The sequence below is a fragment of the Triturus cristatus genome, chromosome 1_2 (assembly GCF_964204655.1).
Source record: "Triturus cristatus chromosome 1_2, aTriCri1.1, whole genome shotgun sequence".
In the NCBI taxonomy this organism is placed as follows: Eukaryota; Metazoa; Chordata; class Amphibia; order Caudata; family Salamandridae; genus Triturus; species Triturus cristatus.
Genome location: NC_140580.1, coordinates 385732175 through 385748418, shown reverse-complemented (window position 1 = coordinate 385748418; position 16244 = coordinate 385732175). Strand labels below are relative to the sequence as shown.

The 16244-nt window shown below is 45.7% G+C and overlaps 1 protein-coding gene across 1 annotated transcript in view; it reads right to left on the bottom strand.

Moving 5' to 3' along the window:
• The window catches only part of KIF20B (kinesin family member 20B), a 556993-nt gene that overhangs the window by 377392 nt on the left and 163357 nt on the right, over window positions 1-16244 (bottom strand). The window contains exon 7 of the mRNA XM_085621389.1: window positions 11667-11727. Coding sequence (XP_085477515.1) covers window positions 11667-11727 — 61 coding nt within the window. The remainder of the gene's footprint in view (window positions 1-11666; window positions 11728-16244) is intronic.

Below are 16244 nucleotides of genomic sequence, written 5' to 3'. Positions count from 1 at the left end.
CCTTACAATTGGGCCCATGGGACATATACCCCTCTCCTAAGCCTTGCTAAAATTCGTCTGCGATGCCCAGGGGAGAGATCCCGCTCCCATGGGCACAATTGCAAGGAGACATCTTTTTCTCTACTGGATCAACTGGGGGCACAGGAGGACCTGTGGGCCATGGCCTGGCTATGTCGCTCTGGTGCGGTGTCTCATGTTGGTGCACCAAGTGTGGGGCCCTGGGCTACTGCCCACATTGCCCATACATGGCACAGGTCTTGGAAATAGTTAACCCAGTCTGTAAGAAAGGGGACTGGATGTTTTCATCCAGTTTTCTCGCTATACCTTTGCTTAACTAACCTTTACAGGAAGGTCATGTGCATAAATAATGTGTTGATCACAATGGAAAAACCGTGGAATCACTAACTGGATTCAAACTCGCAAGTGGGACACCTGAACATTATAATTGAAATAAAATAACAAATACAAGTAAAACTCAGCATTACCAAGTGCCCATCATAACAGGAAAGAGGCACTGTTAGCACTCACATATGTATTCACTTCATCTCCTTTGTTTTTCAGTGGTTTCCAAACCCCAACCAGAAAGCCGCACCTGGATTTAAGTAATCCCAAACTGTTAGGCAACTCTACATTTACCATAGGTGAGCAAATGAGAGACAGGTTTACAGGACCGTTGGAAATTTGCAGAGAAGCCCCAGGCCTAAATTTCCAGCTGTTGCAGATATAAAATTGAACTTGAAGTAGTAGTGGCCCAACAAGCAGTAAATCACAGGAACAGAGCCGACATATCCAAATGGTAATAACCACCAAAACTCCTGCAATAAACCTAAATGTGCCTAGATAGAGAGGGCTTTAGCTTTCACCAAATGGCTAATTCCTAGATTTCTTTATGACACCCACTAGATTTCACAGAAGTAATGACTATAGATTACCTGGATGCAGTGTAGGAGGTTATTTTTACAAACTGAGAAAATAGTAATCAGTTACTAATGGAATGAATGTAAAGCCCCTATCCACGACACTAAGGCAGCTATCTTATTGAAGCAAAAAAGTACACAGTGGCTGAAAAATCTATGTGCATATGCAGGAGATTGTAATAAAAACCCCAGTGAACAAATGCAACACAGAAACTTGCATAGTCCGTCCCAAACATTCCACCCACGCACCACCCGCCGCTAGTAGAGTCACTGATCGGATTCAACATTAGAGCCACACCTCAGTCTCTTGTGCCTTGGAGCCATAGTTCTGTATTTCAGCAACAAGCTGGGAATCAATAGGGTGAACTGGAGCTAGAACTACAACCCTTTAGTCGACCCACCTCACCAAATTTTGGGTTGTTTTTGGGGGCATTCCCGTGCCTGGAACACCGCTACCTCAAGACCCATACAATAGTCCATCCACCTTTTCCAGGCCACAACGTATGGGAATGTGCCCATTTTCCACATTCTAGCTACATCTCTTTTCGCCGAGGTGAGTCTCATCTTTTATACCTATTCCCTCTGTACTGTGGAGGAGGATTAGCAAGGGTCAAGAGGGACCACACAGGAGAACACATCCCCAAGGAAGGACTTCACACCTGCCAAAAATGAGTCAATGCCATACAACTTCACACTCTGTGACGGAAGGTACCATCATCTACCCTACAGCAGAGGCACATCGGGGAGTAAATCATACCCATGAATCAGAGGCGATGCCTCGTGTAGTAGGCTTTTTAATTTTATCAAGCAGATGGTATCGCCACCACAGGGGGAGTCCCCAGAGCCTCCATTCAAACATCTAAATTGTCAATGTCGGCCTCCCACGCCACGCAGTGCCAGTAGGGTGTTGGAGCTGTGCGAGATCAGGGACTGATAAAAAGGTTTTTTTAAAAACATTTTTAAATACAGATACGCTAGGGCAAAAATGGCCACCTGTTCCACACATACTTTTCATGCGATCTCTATAGGACCTTTTTACAGAAATGACCTACACACAAAAGTGTGGATCTGTGGAGTCCACATTAAGTGTTAATTGAAACGAACCACAGATTCAACAGTAAAATCTTTGACTGGGGTCACATTTCGCCCATGTTTATACTACAATTGGAACCTTCAAATGTGGTGTTCAGTTTTGTGACTGTTTTTAATCAAAATGTGATCACCTGTTCTTCCCTTCATGCTTATCCTATGCATGGACCCTAAGCTATTTGTATGTCTAAGCCAAACGTATGTGTACGAATAACAGTGTTTATATTTGGGATTTTGACCTCTAAATTGGAATTACTACTCTCAAAAATTTCCATTAAGCGATACTTCGGTGAGTCAACAAACCGTATTTAAAGCACAAAAATCCTGCCTTTTACTATTTTTTTTTAAAATTTTTTTTTTAAGTGTTTTCAGGAGGTATGAGGATTCTTGTGTTTGTATGAGCAACCGTCATTTTGAATTTCGCGCCGTTTTTTCTCATGCTGGCCCGCTTAAAGTGCTTTGTTTCTGCTATTCTGGCTGCTGCTTCTTCTTCCTCACTAGACTATGGATTAAGGAAGGTTTTTATTTAATGAAATACCTCTCAGACTGGCCTCATTGTTCTTATGCTATGTTTTAATTATTACACTCAATTTTCCTGTACCAAAACTTCCTTTTATGAGAATAATAATGGCGAGAGATTATTTTTTTTTTGTAACTTAATTTCTCTTGAAAAGCCTTTTGGTATTCTTCAGTTTTTTCTCCAGTGAAGTCCATTTTTGCATCTTTGCTTTTTGTATGGGCAGAACGAAGCCTATCTTGCAGATGTCTGGTAGTAAGAATGTAAATATCAAGATTTCTAATGGCACTCTCACTGGCGCTAAGATGGTTTCCTCAGGAGCACAGCCTAAGAGGGCCAAGAATAATCATCAGTCTCCTAGAACCTTCTCCGGCAATCCACTTTTGGATACTATTCTAACAGAATGGTTCTTCAACCTTTTATGCATGCTACTAACTAACAAGCATTTACAATGCAACAGTCTCGGCATTGTTAAAGTTAGAGCTATTGGCATTGCTCATGACAATGCCGTTTCTTTAAATGTTTTAAAAACAAACAAAAATAATGTCATGAGCAATGCCAATAGCTCTAACTTTATCAATGCCGAGACCATTGCATTGTAAATGCTTGTTTCTCCTTTCTTCTCTGCATGGGGACTTCTCAGACAAACAGAGAAGCAGCCCTCAAAGCTCCAGACAGTCCGCTCCCAACCTCACAACGTTCCCAGTTGCCAAATCTGGACTAGTTTTTGCTAATCAGGGATGCCATATTCTTAGCAGGGTGCACTTGTTGATCACCCGAGGTGAAAATATAGCAAGGTGTCTGCTTTCAGGGCTTGTTTGCTGCATTTCCACAGCCTGCTGAAGGTATTTCAAGTACCCAGAGCAGGGCACCCTATTCCTCGGCTAGTTTCCAAGCCGAAGGCGTGTATTTTTATCTCTCAAACTTAGCGCATAGGAGTAAATACAGTGCAGTGGCTACAACTGTCCATCACTAGAGGTTTCACCAATCCCAGGGTCCAGCCCAGGGCTGGGGCATATCAAGGGGTGTCAGTGGCCCCCAAAGCATCGCTTAACCCAGTGTCTCGAGGTGTCCATCACAAGGGGTTGTAGATCGCCCCAGGCACGCGAGACCCGGACATTGCCAAGCGCATAGCAGGTCCATTCCAGCACCCGGCGCGCCGCCATGTTCTATTCTAGCCGCAGAGCCAGACGGGCACATTTCAGCGGCGGTCTTCGCATACTAGCCCGAAACGGAGCAAAAATAAAAGGCGACAGATGCTGCGAGGGCACGCAGGTGAAGATGCAGCCGCCTGCATCTTATTATGAAAAATATGGCGTGCTCCGGCAGGAACGCACAGCAGCTGGTGCCAATTAAAATGGCTTCTCGGGACGATTTCTTAACGAAAACACGCGTTTCTGTTCTTGTGTCCGGTTTACAAGCAGCAGTGGGGCAGAAAAAAAGCAGAGACTGCAGGGGTAAATGTCACATACCTGACGCGTGTCTAAATAGGTCAGAGTCTAGGCAGCGATGACCTGCCTGCTCACCTCTTATCCTAAGGAGAAAAGACCCAGTAGCAGGTAAAAGCGCATAAAGAACTGCGTGGTTAAAAGGAGGAGCGTGGAGAACGACAAGATGGGAAGAAATAAGTGCATGGGTCTGTATCTATTTTTAGACAACGAATGCTGCCTTACCAGAGCAGCAGCCAACAGCAGGGGGAGAGGACGCCAGGAACACCACCGCCTTTCTCCGAGGCGATTCAACAAACAAATGATGGACGGAATGCTGACAATGCAGACATTCTCCCCCAGTCAAGAGATCTGGGTTAAATCCATCGTTCTTTTGCCCACTACGCCACCCCAGTTTAGACATGGCCATATGCAAATCAGTCTTGACCCTGTGCCTCATGGGACCAGTCCAGCCCGAACTGCCAAGCCATGTCTTCCCTGGACCGGAATCTAGCATCCTAGGACCGGTTTCTGGCTATCATCCGTCATCAGCCAGGATAGCTTGACTTCAGTGGCGTAGTGAGCACGGGTCCCACGTCTGGGAATACCCATCCCACTTAGGGCGAAAAGCGTTACAACAAACAAATGATGGACGGAATGCTGACAATGCAGACATTCTCCCCCAGTCAAGAGATCTGGGTTAAATCCATCGTTCTTTTGCCCACTACGCCACCCCAGTTTAGACATGGCCATATGCAAATCAGTCTTGACCCTGTGCCTCATGGGACCAGTCCAGCCCGAACTGCCAAGCCATGTCTTCCCTGGACCGGAATCTAGCATCCTAGGACCGGTTTCTGGCTATCATCCGTCATCAGCCAGGATAGCTTGACTTCAGTGGCGTAGTGAGCACGGGTCCCACGTCTGGGAATACCCATCCCACTTAGGGCGAAAAGCGTTACAACAAACAAATGATGGACGGAATGCTGACAATGCAGACATTCTCCCCCAGTCAAGAGATCTGGGTTAAATCCATCGTTCTTTTGCCCACTACGCCACCCCAGTTTAGACATGGCCATATGCAAATCAGTCTTGACCCTGTGCCTCATGGGACCAGTCCAGCCCGAACTGCCAAGCCATGTCTTCCCTGGACCGGAATCTAGCATCCTAGGACCGGTTTCTGGCTATCATCCGTCATCAGCCAGGATAGCTTGACTTCAGTGGCGTAGTGAGCACGGGTCCCACGTCTGGGAATACCCATCCCACTTAGGGCGAAAAGCGTTACAACAAACAAATGATGGACGGAATGCTGACAATGCAGACATTCTCCCCCAGTCAAGAGATCTGGGTTAAATCCATCGTTCTTTTGCCCACTACGCCACCCCAGTTTAGACATGGCCATATGCAAATCAGTCTTGACCCTGTGCCTCATGGGACCAGTCCAGCCCGAACTGCCAAGCCATGTCTTCCCTGGACCGGAATCTAGCATCCTAGGACCGGTTTCTGGCTATCATCCGTCATCAGCCAGGATAGCTTGACTTCAGTGGCGTAGTGAGCACGGGTCCCACGTCTGGGAATACCCATCCCACTTAGGGCGAAAAGCGTTACAACAAACAAATGATGGACGGAATGCTGACAATGCAGACATTCTCCCCCAGTCAAGAGATCTGGGTTAAATCCATCGTTCTTTTGCCCACTACGCCACCCCAGTTTAGACATGGCCATATGCAAATCAGTCTTGACCCTGTGCCTCATGGGACCAGTCCAGCCCGAACTGCCAAGCCATGTCTTCCCTGGACCGGAATCTAGCATCCTAGGACCGGTTTCTGGCTATCATCCGTCATCAGCCAGGATAGCTTGACTTCAGTGGCGTAGTGAGCACGGGTCCCACGTCTGGGAATACCCATCCCACTTAGGGCGAAAAGCGTTACAACAAACAAATGATGGACGGAATGCTGACAATGCAGACATTCTCCCCCAGTCAAGAGATCTGGGTTAAATCCATCGTTCTTTTGCCCACTACGCCACCCCAGTTTAGACATGGCCATATGCAAATCAGTCTTGACCCTGTGCCTCATGGGACCAGTCCAGCCCGAACTGCCAAGCCATGTCTTCCCTGGACCGGAATCTAGCATCCTAGGACCGGTTTCTGGCTATCATCCGTCATCAGCCAGGATAGCTTGACTTCAGTGGCGTAGTGAGCACGGGTCCCACGTCTGGGAATACCCATCCCACTTAGGGCGAAAAGCGTTACAACAAACAAATGATGGACGGAATGCTGACAATGCAGACATTCTCCCCCAGTCAAGAGATCTGGGTTAAATCCATCGTTCTTTTGCCCACTACGCCACCCCAGTTTAGACATGGCCATATGCAAATCAGTCTTGACCCTGTGCCTCATGGGACCAGTCCAGCCCGAACTGCCAAGCCATGTCTTCCCTGGACCGGAATCTAGCATCCTAGGACCGGTTTCTGGCTATCATCCGTCATCAGCCAGGATAGCTTGACTTCAGTGGCGTAGTGAGCACGGGTCCCACGTCTGGGAATACCCATCCCACTTAGGGCGAAAAGCGTTACAACAAACAAATGATGGACGGAATGCTGACAATGCAGACACTCTCCCCCAGTCAAGAGATCTGGGTTAAATCCATCGTTCTTTTGCCCACTACGCCACCCCAGTTTAGACATGGCCATATGCAAATCAGTCTTGACCCTGTGCCTCATGGGACCAGTCCAGCCCGAACTGCCAAGCCATGTCTTCCCTGGACCGGAATCTAGCATCCTAGGACCGGTTTCTGGCTATCATCCGTCATCAGCCAGGATAGCTTGACTTCAGTGGCGTAGTGAGCACGGGTCCCACGTCTGGGAATACCCATCCCACTTAGGGCGAAAAGCGTTACAACAAACAAATGATGGACGGAATGCTGACAATGCAGACATTCTCCCCCAGTCAAGAGATCTGGGTTAAATCCATCGTTCTTTTGCCCACTACGCCACCCCAGTTTAGACATGGCCATATGCAAATCAGTCTTGACCCTGTGCCTCATGGGACCAGTCCAGCCCGAACTGCCAAGCCATGTCTTCCCTGGACCGGAATCTAGCATCCTAGGACCGGTTTCTGGCTATCATCCGTCATCAGCCAGGATAGCTTGACTTCAGTGGCGTAGTGAGCACGGGTCCCACGTCTGGGAATACCCATCCCACTTAGGGCGAAAAGCGTTACAACAAACAAATGATGGACGGAATGCTGACAATGCAGACATTCTCCCCCAGTCAAGAGATCTGGGTTAAATCCATCGTTCTTTTGCCCACTACGCCACCCCAGTTTAGACATGGCCATATGCAAATCAGTCTTGACCCTGTGCCTCATGGGACCAGTCCAGCCCGAACTGCCAAGCCATGTCTTCCCTGGACCGGAATCTAGCATCCTAGGACCGGTTTCTGGCTATCATCCGTCATCAGCCAGGATAGCTTGACTTCAGTGGCGTAGTGAGCACGGGTCCCACGTCTGGGAATACCCATCCCACTTAGGGCGAAAAGCGTTACAACAAACAAATGATGGACGGAATGCTGACAATGCAGACATTCTCCCCCAGTCAAGAGATCTGGGTTAAATCCATCGTTCTTTTGCCCACTACGCCACCCCAGTTTAGACATGGCCATATGCAAATCAGTCTTGACCCGGTGGTGTAGTGGGCAAAAGAAAGATGGATTTAACCCAGATCTCTTGACTGGGGGAGAATGTCTGCATTGTCAGCATTCCGTCCATCATTTGTTTGTTGTTACGCTTTTCGCCCTAAGTGGGATGGGTATTCCCAGACGTGGGACCCATGCTCACTACGCCACTGGAGTCAAGCTATCCTGGCTGATGATGGCTGACAGCCAGAAACCGGTCCTAGGATGCTTGATTCCGGTCCAGGGAAGACATGGCTTGGCAGTTCGGGCTGGACTGTTCCCATGAGGCACAGGGTCAAGACTGATTTGCATATGGCCATGTCTAAACTGGGGTGGTGTAGTGGGCAAAAGAAAGATGGATTTAACCCAGATCTCTTGACTGGGGGAGAATGTCTGCATTGTCAGCATTCCGTCCATCATTTGTTTGTTGTTACGCTTTTCGCCCTAAGTGGGATGGGTATTCCCAGACGTGGGACCCATGCTCACTACGCCACTGGAGTCAAGCTATCCTGGCTGATGATGGCTGACAGCCAGAAACCGGTCCTAGGATGCTTGATTCCGGTCCAGGGAAGACATGGCTTGGCAGTTCGGGCTGGACTGTTCCCATGAGGCACAGGGTCAAGACTGATTTGCATATGGCCATGTCTAAACTGGGGTGGTGTAGTGGGCAAAAGAAAGATGGATTTAACCCAGATCTCTTGACTGGGGGAGAATGTCTGCATTGTCAGCATTCCGTCCATCATTTGTTTGTTGTTACGTTTCTCCGAGGCGAAGCAGAAATGCCTCGGAGAAAGGCAGCGGCATTTCCAGATTCGGGGGCGTGTTTTGCTTTTCTCTCCTCTTGCCATGGGCTGGAGGAGCTAATTAAAGTTGAAAAAAACACGCCCCCGAATCCGAAAAGGACAGGGCCTGTTCGGAGTGACGGACCTCTTCTCCAATGGCTGGCCAGCATTCAAGAGGCCAGCCAATGGAGAACAGGGGAGAAGAGGGGCGGGTTCAAGCCCCTCTTCTCCAAGTCATTATGTCTCGCGAGCGAGACTGAGCAAGCGCAGCCTTCGCTAGCCGAGACCTAAAAATGACACCAGGCAGAGGATAGAGGGTTCATGGGAAAATAGAATGATTGAAATTGAACAACACACTAGCTCAGTTTAAGATAAGAATGTCAGAGTTGCTCTTAAAACCTTAAATCATGATGCTAACTTTTAAAACAGAAGATTTGGAAAATAGAAATCAAAGGCCATAATCTCTTTGGTTTTCTGAAAAAATTCAGTCCCGAGCTTATAACCACTTTCTCACACGCCTCTTATTAACCTACAATGTGTTCATCTGGGGAAATTCAAATTATTCTAAATCTAGTGGCATTGTTATGCTGCTTTTAGAATGTACTGACTTACTCAGAGTACTGAAAGCACCAAACAAAAAAAAACATATTTTGGTCCGGTTACAATTTATTTCCTCCGGATGTGTTGAACGCAACCAATGAAGTATACAAAAAAGTGATGTAGGGAATGCTTGAATAAATCTCAGCCACTGGTAATTACCCGGGGCTGCAGATCCTCCCCAAACCAGAACTCTGTCAACCAAAGACCGGTTTCGCCCTCCAATCAGTTGGGTATAGTGTGGCTCCAGTGGAACAGTGTACACAGGAACCACGTCTGGGAATCACTGTGGCACGAAGTATACAAAAAAAGTAATAGATAGAATGCTTGAATTAATCTCAGACACTGGTAATTACTCTGTTGCATCGCAATTCATTGAAATTTGGCACACAATACCACCTCAGTTTAGGAACCAGCTGTATGCAAATCAGTCTTGACCCTGCTCAAATAGGAACAGTCCATTCTCCAAACTGGAAAACAAGGAACCCTAGACCGGTTTCGCCTTTTTAGGGCTAATGAGTATGGCATAGCTTGGTTTCAGTGGCTGGGATTAATGCAAGCATCCAATCCATTCATTTTTTGCCAGTGTAATGCCACTAAAGTCGATGAAAGGAATTTCCTGCTATGAGACAACCCCACATATAATATGGGATTCTTCATCCTTGTATTTACAAAATAACTCATAGAAGCAGCAGCAAGTATTTTGAAGATCCTGTAAAAAGTGTAAGATTTTCTTCAGAGCATTTCTTCTCATGGGATGGATATTAAGACTTCAAAATCTTTACACTTTTATTTATTTTGTTTAAATTTCTTGAAGTGGCCACATCAATCACTCAAACAGTACTTGTAGAACGCGGCTAATCACCTGTGAGGGTACCCAGGCGCTGGGTTGCTGGGCTTAGTCAGAGGCAGGTTTTGAGTCTCTTCCTGAAAAGTCAGCAAGGGTGATGTTTGGAGGTGGAGGGGTAGGGCATTCCAAGACTTGGCTGCAAGGTGGAAGGAGCAGCCTCCGCTGTGGCTACGGCGGATGCGCGGTGTCTGCGCAAGGGCAAGGGAGGCAGAGCAAAGTTCTCTGGATGGTTGGTGGAAGTTCAGGCAGTGATTCATATGTATGCAGGCTCTTAGTCGTGGAGGGCTTTGTAGTTTTGCGTCAGTAGTTTGAATTGGCATATTTTCTGGACAGGGAGCCAGTGGAGGTTCCCCAGGTGTTGGGTGACTTTATTTATTGGGTGACATTGTTTTACTGTCTTTTTGTTAAGGTCTTCTGCCCGACATATCATGTTGATGACAGTCTGCATCTACTTTTATATACCTTCTGTTTTAAGATCTAGGTTATTACCCTTAACCTGGGGATTCCTTTTTATCTTTACGAAGGTCTTTTCACTTTTTTCGTACACATTTTGAATGCTACTTTTTATATGGTTCTGCTTGCTGTCCTATTTATCTATCGTTTCATATACTTACCAAGGTTATTCTATCCTTTACCCATTTTTTGCAGACTTTCACCCTCAATTCAGTGTTCATTTCCCTCGGTCTCAGTGGTTTCTAACTCTGTGGTGGAATGTTCATGGGCTTGGAAACCCAGTTAAAGGGCAAAGAGATACTCTCAATTATCTACACTTGAAACAAAAATAGATTTTTTACAAGGAACACATTGTAATGACTCCGATGTATCAAATTGAAGAGACATTGGATTGGTCATATATATTTTTTTCCTCCAGAAATTGATCGAAGAGGTGGGTGTTACCATCCTGTCAAAAATCTTTAAAACTGCAAGTTTTATCTGTGGAATGTAATCGTTTTGGCACATGGGCTTTGGTCAATGCTGTTCTTGAGAACAAGCATTTGACTTTGTTTAATCAATGTTTACAGTACTGTTAAATTAGAACCGGATTTTTGGCACACTAAATCAAACCCGCTAATATTCTAATTCCAAAGTTAATATGGCGTGTAATTTTAATGGCATGAAGCCAAATCCAGCTAATACTACTATCCTCTTTTGTATGATTTTCGAAGTCATAAAATACAAATTAGAAGCATTTTGCAAGAATAATGGATTGAATGGGTTTAGGAGAGGAACTAAGTCTTGGTCTTGAAGGGAACTAAGTGGGTTGTATGGCTGCCATGATCCTCGAGCCGAATTCCAACCTAATTACACAATGTTTCACATTCTTGGTTGGTCTTATTAATCCACTAAGTACAGGTTTTGTTACTTGCCTGTAGTAACACTCTTTCTGGTGGCTATTCTAACTGCAAGATCACCATGTGATAAGTCCTGGGTACCAGACTGATCTGGAGAATTTTTTTCCCCCCATAATTTCCCTCACATGCCGGTAGGTGACATCATGAACCTCAGCATCAGTTTCTTCTCGTCCCAGAAGTGAGGCCGCAAGTCAACGCAAGTTTCTTTCGGATATCTGTCCGCTCCGTCAGACGGTGAGCCTTCAATAATCAATTGTGCCACAACTTAATTCCCAGTGGCACCCTTTGGTATCCTAGCTCATCAAACATCCTCGCTCAGCCTCACATGGCATCAAAAAAAATCTTTTCATAGTTATGACTATGAAATTGGGGTTAAACAACAGTTAAACAAGTATAGTTCCTCACCTTTATATCTATAACTATATAAGCTTTTCTAACTGGATCAAATTTTTCTTGATCTTACCTTCAATGCTGTCCATAGATTCCAAGCATGGTCCCCCCTGGCCACCACTCTGAGACTCAACCTATGAATAAAGGGAGGCAGTTACATTTTAGAGTCATCAGAATAATGAATTTGTTCAGCAAGCAAGTGGTAAACTTTGGTTACGGCAGAATGGTAAGAGCAGGATTCTAATTTGGGACTTAGCGAGTGATTGCCTGATGAGGATTGGTGCTTGGGGTGGATGATCGTTCAGTCTTCATTCCTCCTCGTTTCCCCACTTCAAACAGAAACTCATTTACAGGCATTCCTCGGCTGTAAGGAGTTTATAGTCTAATCAAGGCCCAAGTTATTAACAAAGTGTTCCTTTAATGTAATGTGCCTCATGAGAACTAGTCTTCACTGTGGTAGTGTACTCAAAGGAAACTATGCATAATAGGCAAATCAGAGGTTTAACTCCTGAATGGGAAATGCAAACTTATATGCCTCAAATATCAGACAAAATGAGTACTGCAGCATCGGGTAGACTATTTCATTAGCACTTTAAGACATTGTATGGTTAGCAAAATAAACCAGACCAGTTTATCATTTCAAACCCTGGAATTGATTCAGGCCCCAGGGATTACTTTTCAAATGAGATTCATGCTCATTCTAACTCCGAACCTGACATAGTCGCCGCTCTCCCTTCTGGCTATGCAATAGCACGCTTGGACAGAACGGCGGGTAGAGGTGGTGGAATTGCCATAGTTTATAAGCAGCCTCTATGCTGCCAACTCGAACCACTCGATATCGCTGATAGCGAGACAGGAGTTTTTTCTATTAAGGTCAATGATGGCAACATATTGAAGGGTTTGCTGATTTATCGCCCCCCTGGCCCTCTTACCCGTTTTTCCAATAGCCTGATCGATGGTATAACTGGGGCTGCTCTACGCAGGGATAAATTAATGCTCCTAGGTGATCTTAATGTCCACTTGGATGACCCAATGGATAAAGGATCAATAGACTTATGTCAGCAATTATCTTCCCTCCAATTAGATATCAAATCTAAGGCCCCGACCCATCAAAAGGGCCACTTACTGGATCCTATCTTTGTTAATTGGGAAGACATTGTAATCAAGGCCCCCGTTCCTGTTTATTGGTCTGACCATTTTCTTGTGCCTTTCATTATAACTATCCCGCATGACAATACTCCTAAGATCAACAACTCCAAATATATGAGCAGAAAATGGACTGCCTTCTCTAAATCGAAGTTTGATATTGCTCTTACTAAGGGAGGCAAACCAGGAGGTGAGGATGCTACATCTGCAGCTGAGAGATTAGAAGCTCGTATCAATATGGCTTTAGATGAGACTGCTCCCCTCCACCATAAAAATCCGCATAGAAGGATACAGAAATCTGCCCCTTGGTATAACAAAGAATTACACTCAGCGAAAACAGAGTGTAAACAACTTGAAAGGCTGTGGAGAAGGGCCTATCTCGATCAAGCTAAACAAAGATGTATAGCTAGACGAAGAGAATATCATACTCAGATTAGGCATGCAAAAACTGTATATTTCTCAGGTAGGATAGAAGAAGCCAATAATTCTTCCAAGGAACTGTTTAAAATCTATAAAGAAATCGCCCTCTGTGGCGCCTCGGTTGACCCGTCCCTGGTATCTGAGGAATCCTGCAATCGCATTGCGGCTTTTTTTTCTGGAAAAGTGGCTACCATTTATTCCACCTTCTCAGGAGGGAAGGAAAAGGGAACAGCATTCGTTGAGAGCCCTCTAGTTGCTGTGGGTACTAACTGTCTGACACATTTCACTGTCCCGCCCTCGGACGAGTTCCAGCGGATATGTCGTTCGATCAAGTCTGGATCTCCACGAGACCCTGCATCCCCTAAGCTCTTGGCTGAGAGCATTGAGATTCTTGAACCCTATATTAGAAATGTTGTGGATCTCTGCTATAGCTCTGGCACTGTACCTTTAAACTGGAAACAGGCTATAGTACTCCCGCTCCAAAAAAAACCCAACATCAGTTGGGATAGGTTGGATAATCTCTGACCCATCTCTCTCCTCCCCTATATGGCCAAAGTGGCAGAAAAGATGGCCAACCTTCAACTCATGGCCTTTGTGGAGAAAGCCAATCTGCTTCACATCAGTCAGTTTGGCTTTCGTGCTCGCCACTCTACGGAGTCTGCACTACTCCTGGCCACTGAGACCATTAGGAGAGGGGTCGATGAGGGGCACACTATGGCCCTTATTTTACTGTACCTTAGTGCAGCCTTTGACACTGTAGCACACTTCACCTTGCTACAGTGTCTCAATAAAGGAGGAGTTACGGGCCTAGCACTTAGGTGGATTCAATCCTTCCTCACGGACAGGGGTTTTCAGGTCAGACAAGGAGAACACTATTCTCGCAGGGTCACTCTTGATCAAGGTGTTCCCCAGGGCTCGGCCCTCAGCCCTACTCTATTTAACCTATATGTCTCCCCTGTTGCCTCTATAGTGGAAAGTCATGGTCTTCAACTAGTGTCATACGCCGATGACACACAGCTGGTCATCCATCTCGCTGTCACGAGCACCTGATGTTGCGGCATCCAGCTTCAGTGCTTGCATGCAGGAGCTTGCTTCCTGGATGTCTAACAACTGCCTGAAATTAAATGGTTCTAAAACTGAAGTGCTCGTGGTGGGAGGTGCACCGAATGTGTGGTCATTGGTCTGGTGGCCAGCATGCCTTGGACCCACTCCAGTACCCTGTCAGCAGGCAAAGAATCTGGGAGTATTGTTTGATATCGATCTTTCATTTACTGCCCAGATTAATCGAGTGGTCGGAGTGTGTTTTAGCATGCTTAAGAGCTTAAGGAAGATCCTTGACCTACTTCCAGTCAATGCCAGACAGACCCTTGTTCATGCTTTGGTCACCTCCAGACTTGACTATTCCAATCTTCTGTATTTGGGTGCCACAGAAAGAAGCCTAAATCGTCTTCAAGTACTCCAAAATGCCACAGCCCGGCTGGTACTAAGGCTTCCTAGAAGATCTTCTTCTAAAGCTGCCTTGAAGTCCCTCCACTGGCTGCCGGTCAGGGAGAGGATTGTCTTCAAGGCACTCCGCATGTGTCATCGTATCATAATGAGCAGAGCGCCCTTACCTCTTTCTAATCTTATCTCCCTCTATAGACCGAAGAGGAGGCTTCGATCTTCAGACACGGGACTTGTAGCTGTCCCCACAATTCGGAAAGCTCGGATGGGAGGGAGATCTTTTAGATTTCTTGCGGCCAAGAATTGGAATTTGCTCCCCATGGAGCTGCGCCTCGAACCCTCAGAGACTACATTCCGAAAAAAATTAAAAACGCATCTTTTCCGCTCTGCACGGATGTGATTCCCTACACTGGCGCCTCTCTTTTCTTCTCAGCGCGGGGACACGCCGGTGTGCGCAACCATGCGCTTTATAAACCTCCATAATAATAAGTAGTGAGCCAAACCTCTCTGAACCCAAGAAGATTCGAAGATTCCGGCTGTAAATTTCAAAATACCAGGGCAAATAAATTGCACTACATTTTTACCTAACTCTAAAAGGACTTTCAATATCACTACAGCAACTAAAGAAATGCCATAAGGGATGGCCTATAACAACGCTGAATCCAGATCACCTAGGCTTTCAACCCCGACCCCTACATTCATGATAGCTGTATCTCAAAAGATTGCCCTTAGAAAAAGACTACGACAATTCCTGTAATGTGGCTACAAGAATAGTTACAAATAGATGCACATATAGAAAATAAACTAATTCCAAGGTGGAGTGTTTAATTTTTCTCTGCCTTTTTCCTGTGCAACCCTTTCCTGCTGTCTCGGCTATTACTTTGAAGAACAGGATTTTTGGTTTTGTGAGTTGGATAGGTGAAACTTAAAATTAGACAAAATGTGAACGAATACATTCATGGATGGATACGAGTAGTCCATAAATAATGGAGGGCAGGATGTTGAGATTTGGCTAGTCCCACTGATTGGAGGACATACCCATTCATCCATGTGTCTATTGTCTCATCCCTCCATGTAAACATACTCACTCTAACATTCACCTTCTCATTCAACCACACAGACCAAATTAACCATCAGTGAAGAGACACTGTTTGATTAAAAAAAGACCTGTACTATAGGCTTTGCTAATATTGGTATCATATGTTCTCCTTTTAATGAGACACGTCTCACACTTCCTGTCTTTAATAATGGCTTAAGTACAGCGTTTAGGTTTCTGAAATAACAGGAATTATGATAATTCAGATTACTCTATTTACTGACTTTGCAAAGGATGTAAGGCTTGCGATAATTCAGACTAATTACATTCACGCCACATCAGATGTTAACAGCAAACAGCGGCAACTTATCTTTCAGAACACTCCACACTATCCCTGCTCAGAAGGGTACAGCACAGAGCCAAGCGATAGATGGTGAGGTGTAGTTGTGGGATGGGAGAAGAGACCGATGGTTAGACAAAGACCAGGAGATTTTGAGAAACCAACAAGCACACATACCAGAAGACGTCTGAGAGCTTAAGACCCACAAAAATAGTGATACTGAAAGGGCGAAAGTTGAAAAGACTCCAAGAAAGACAGACAGGAAA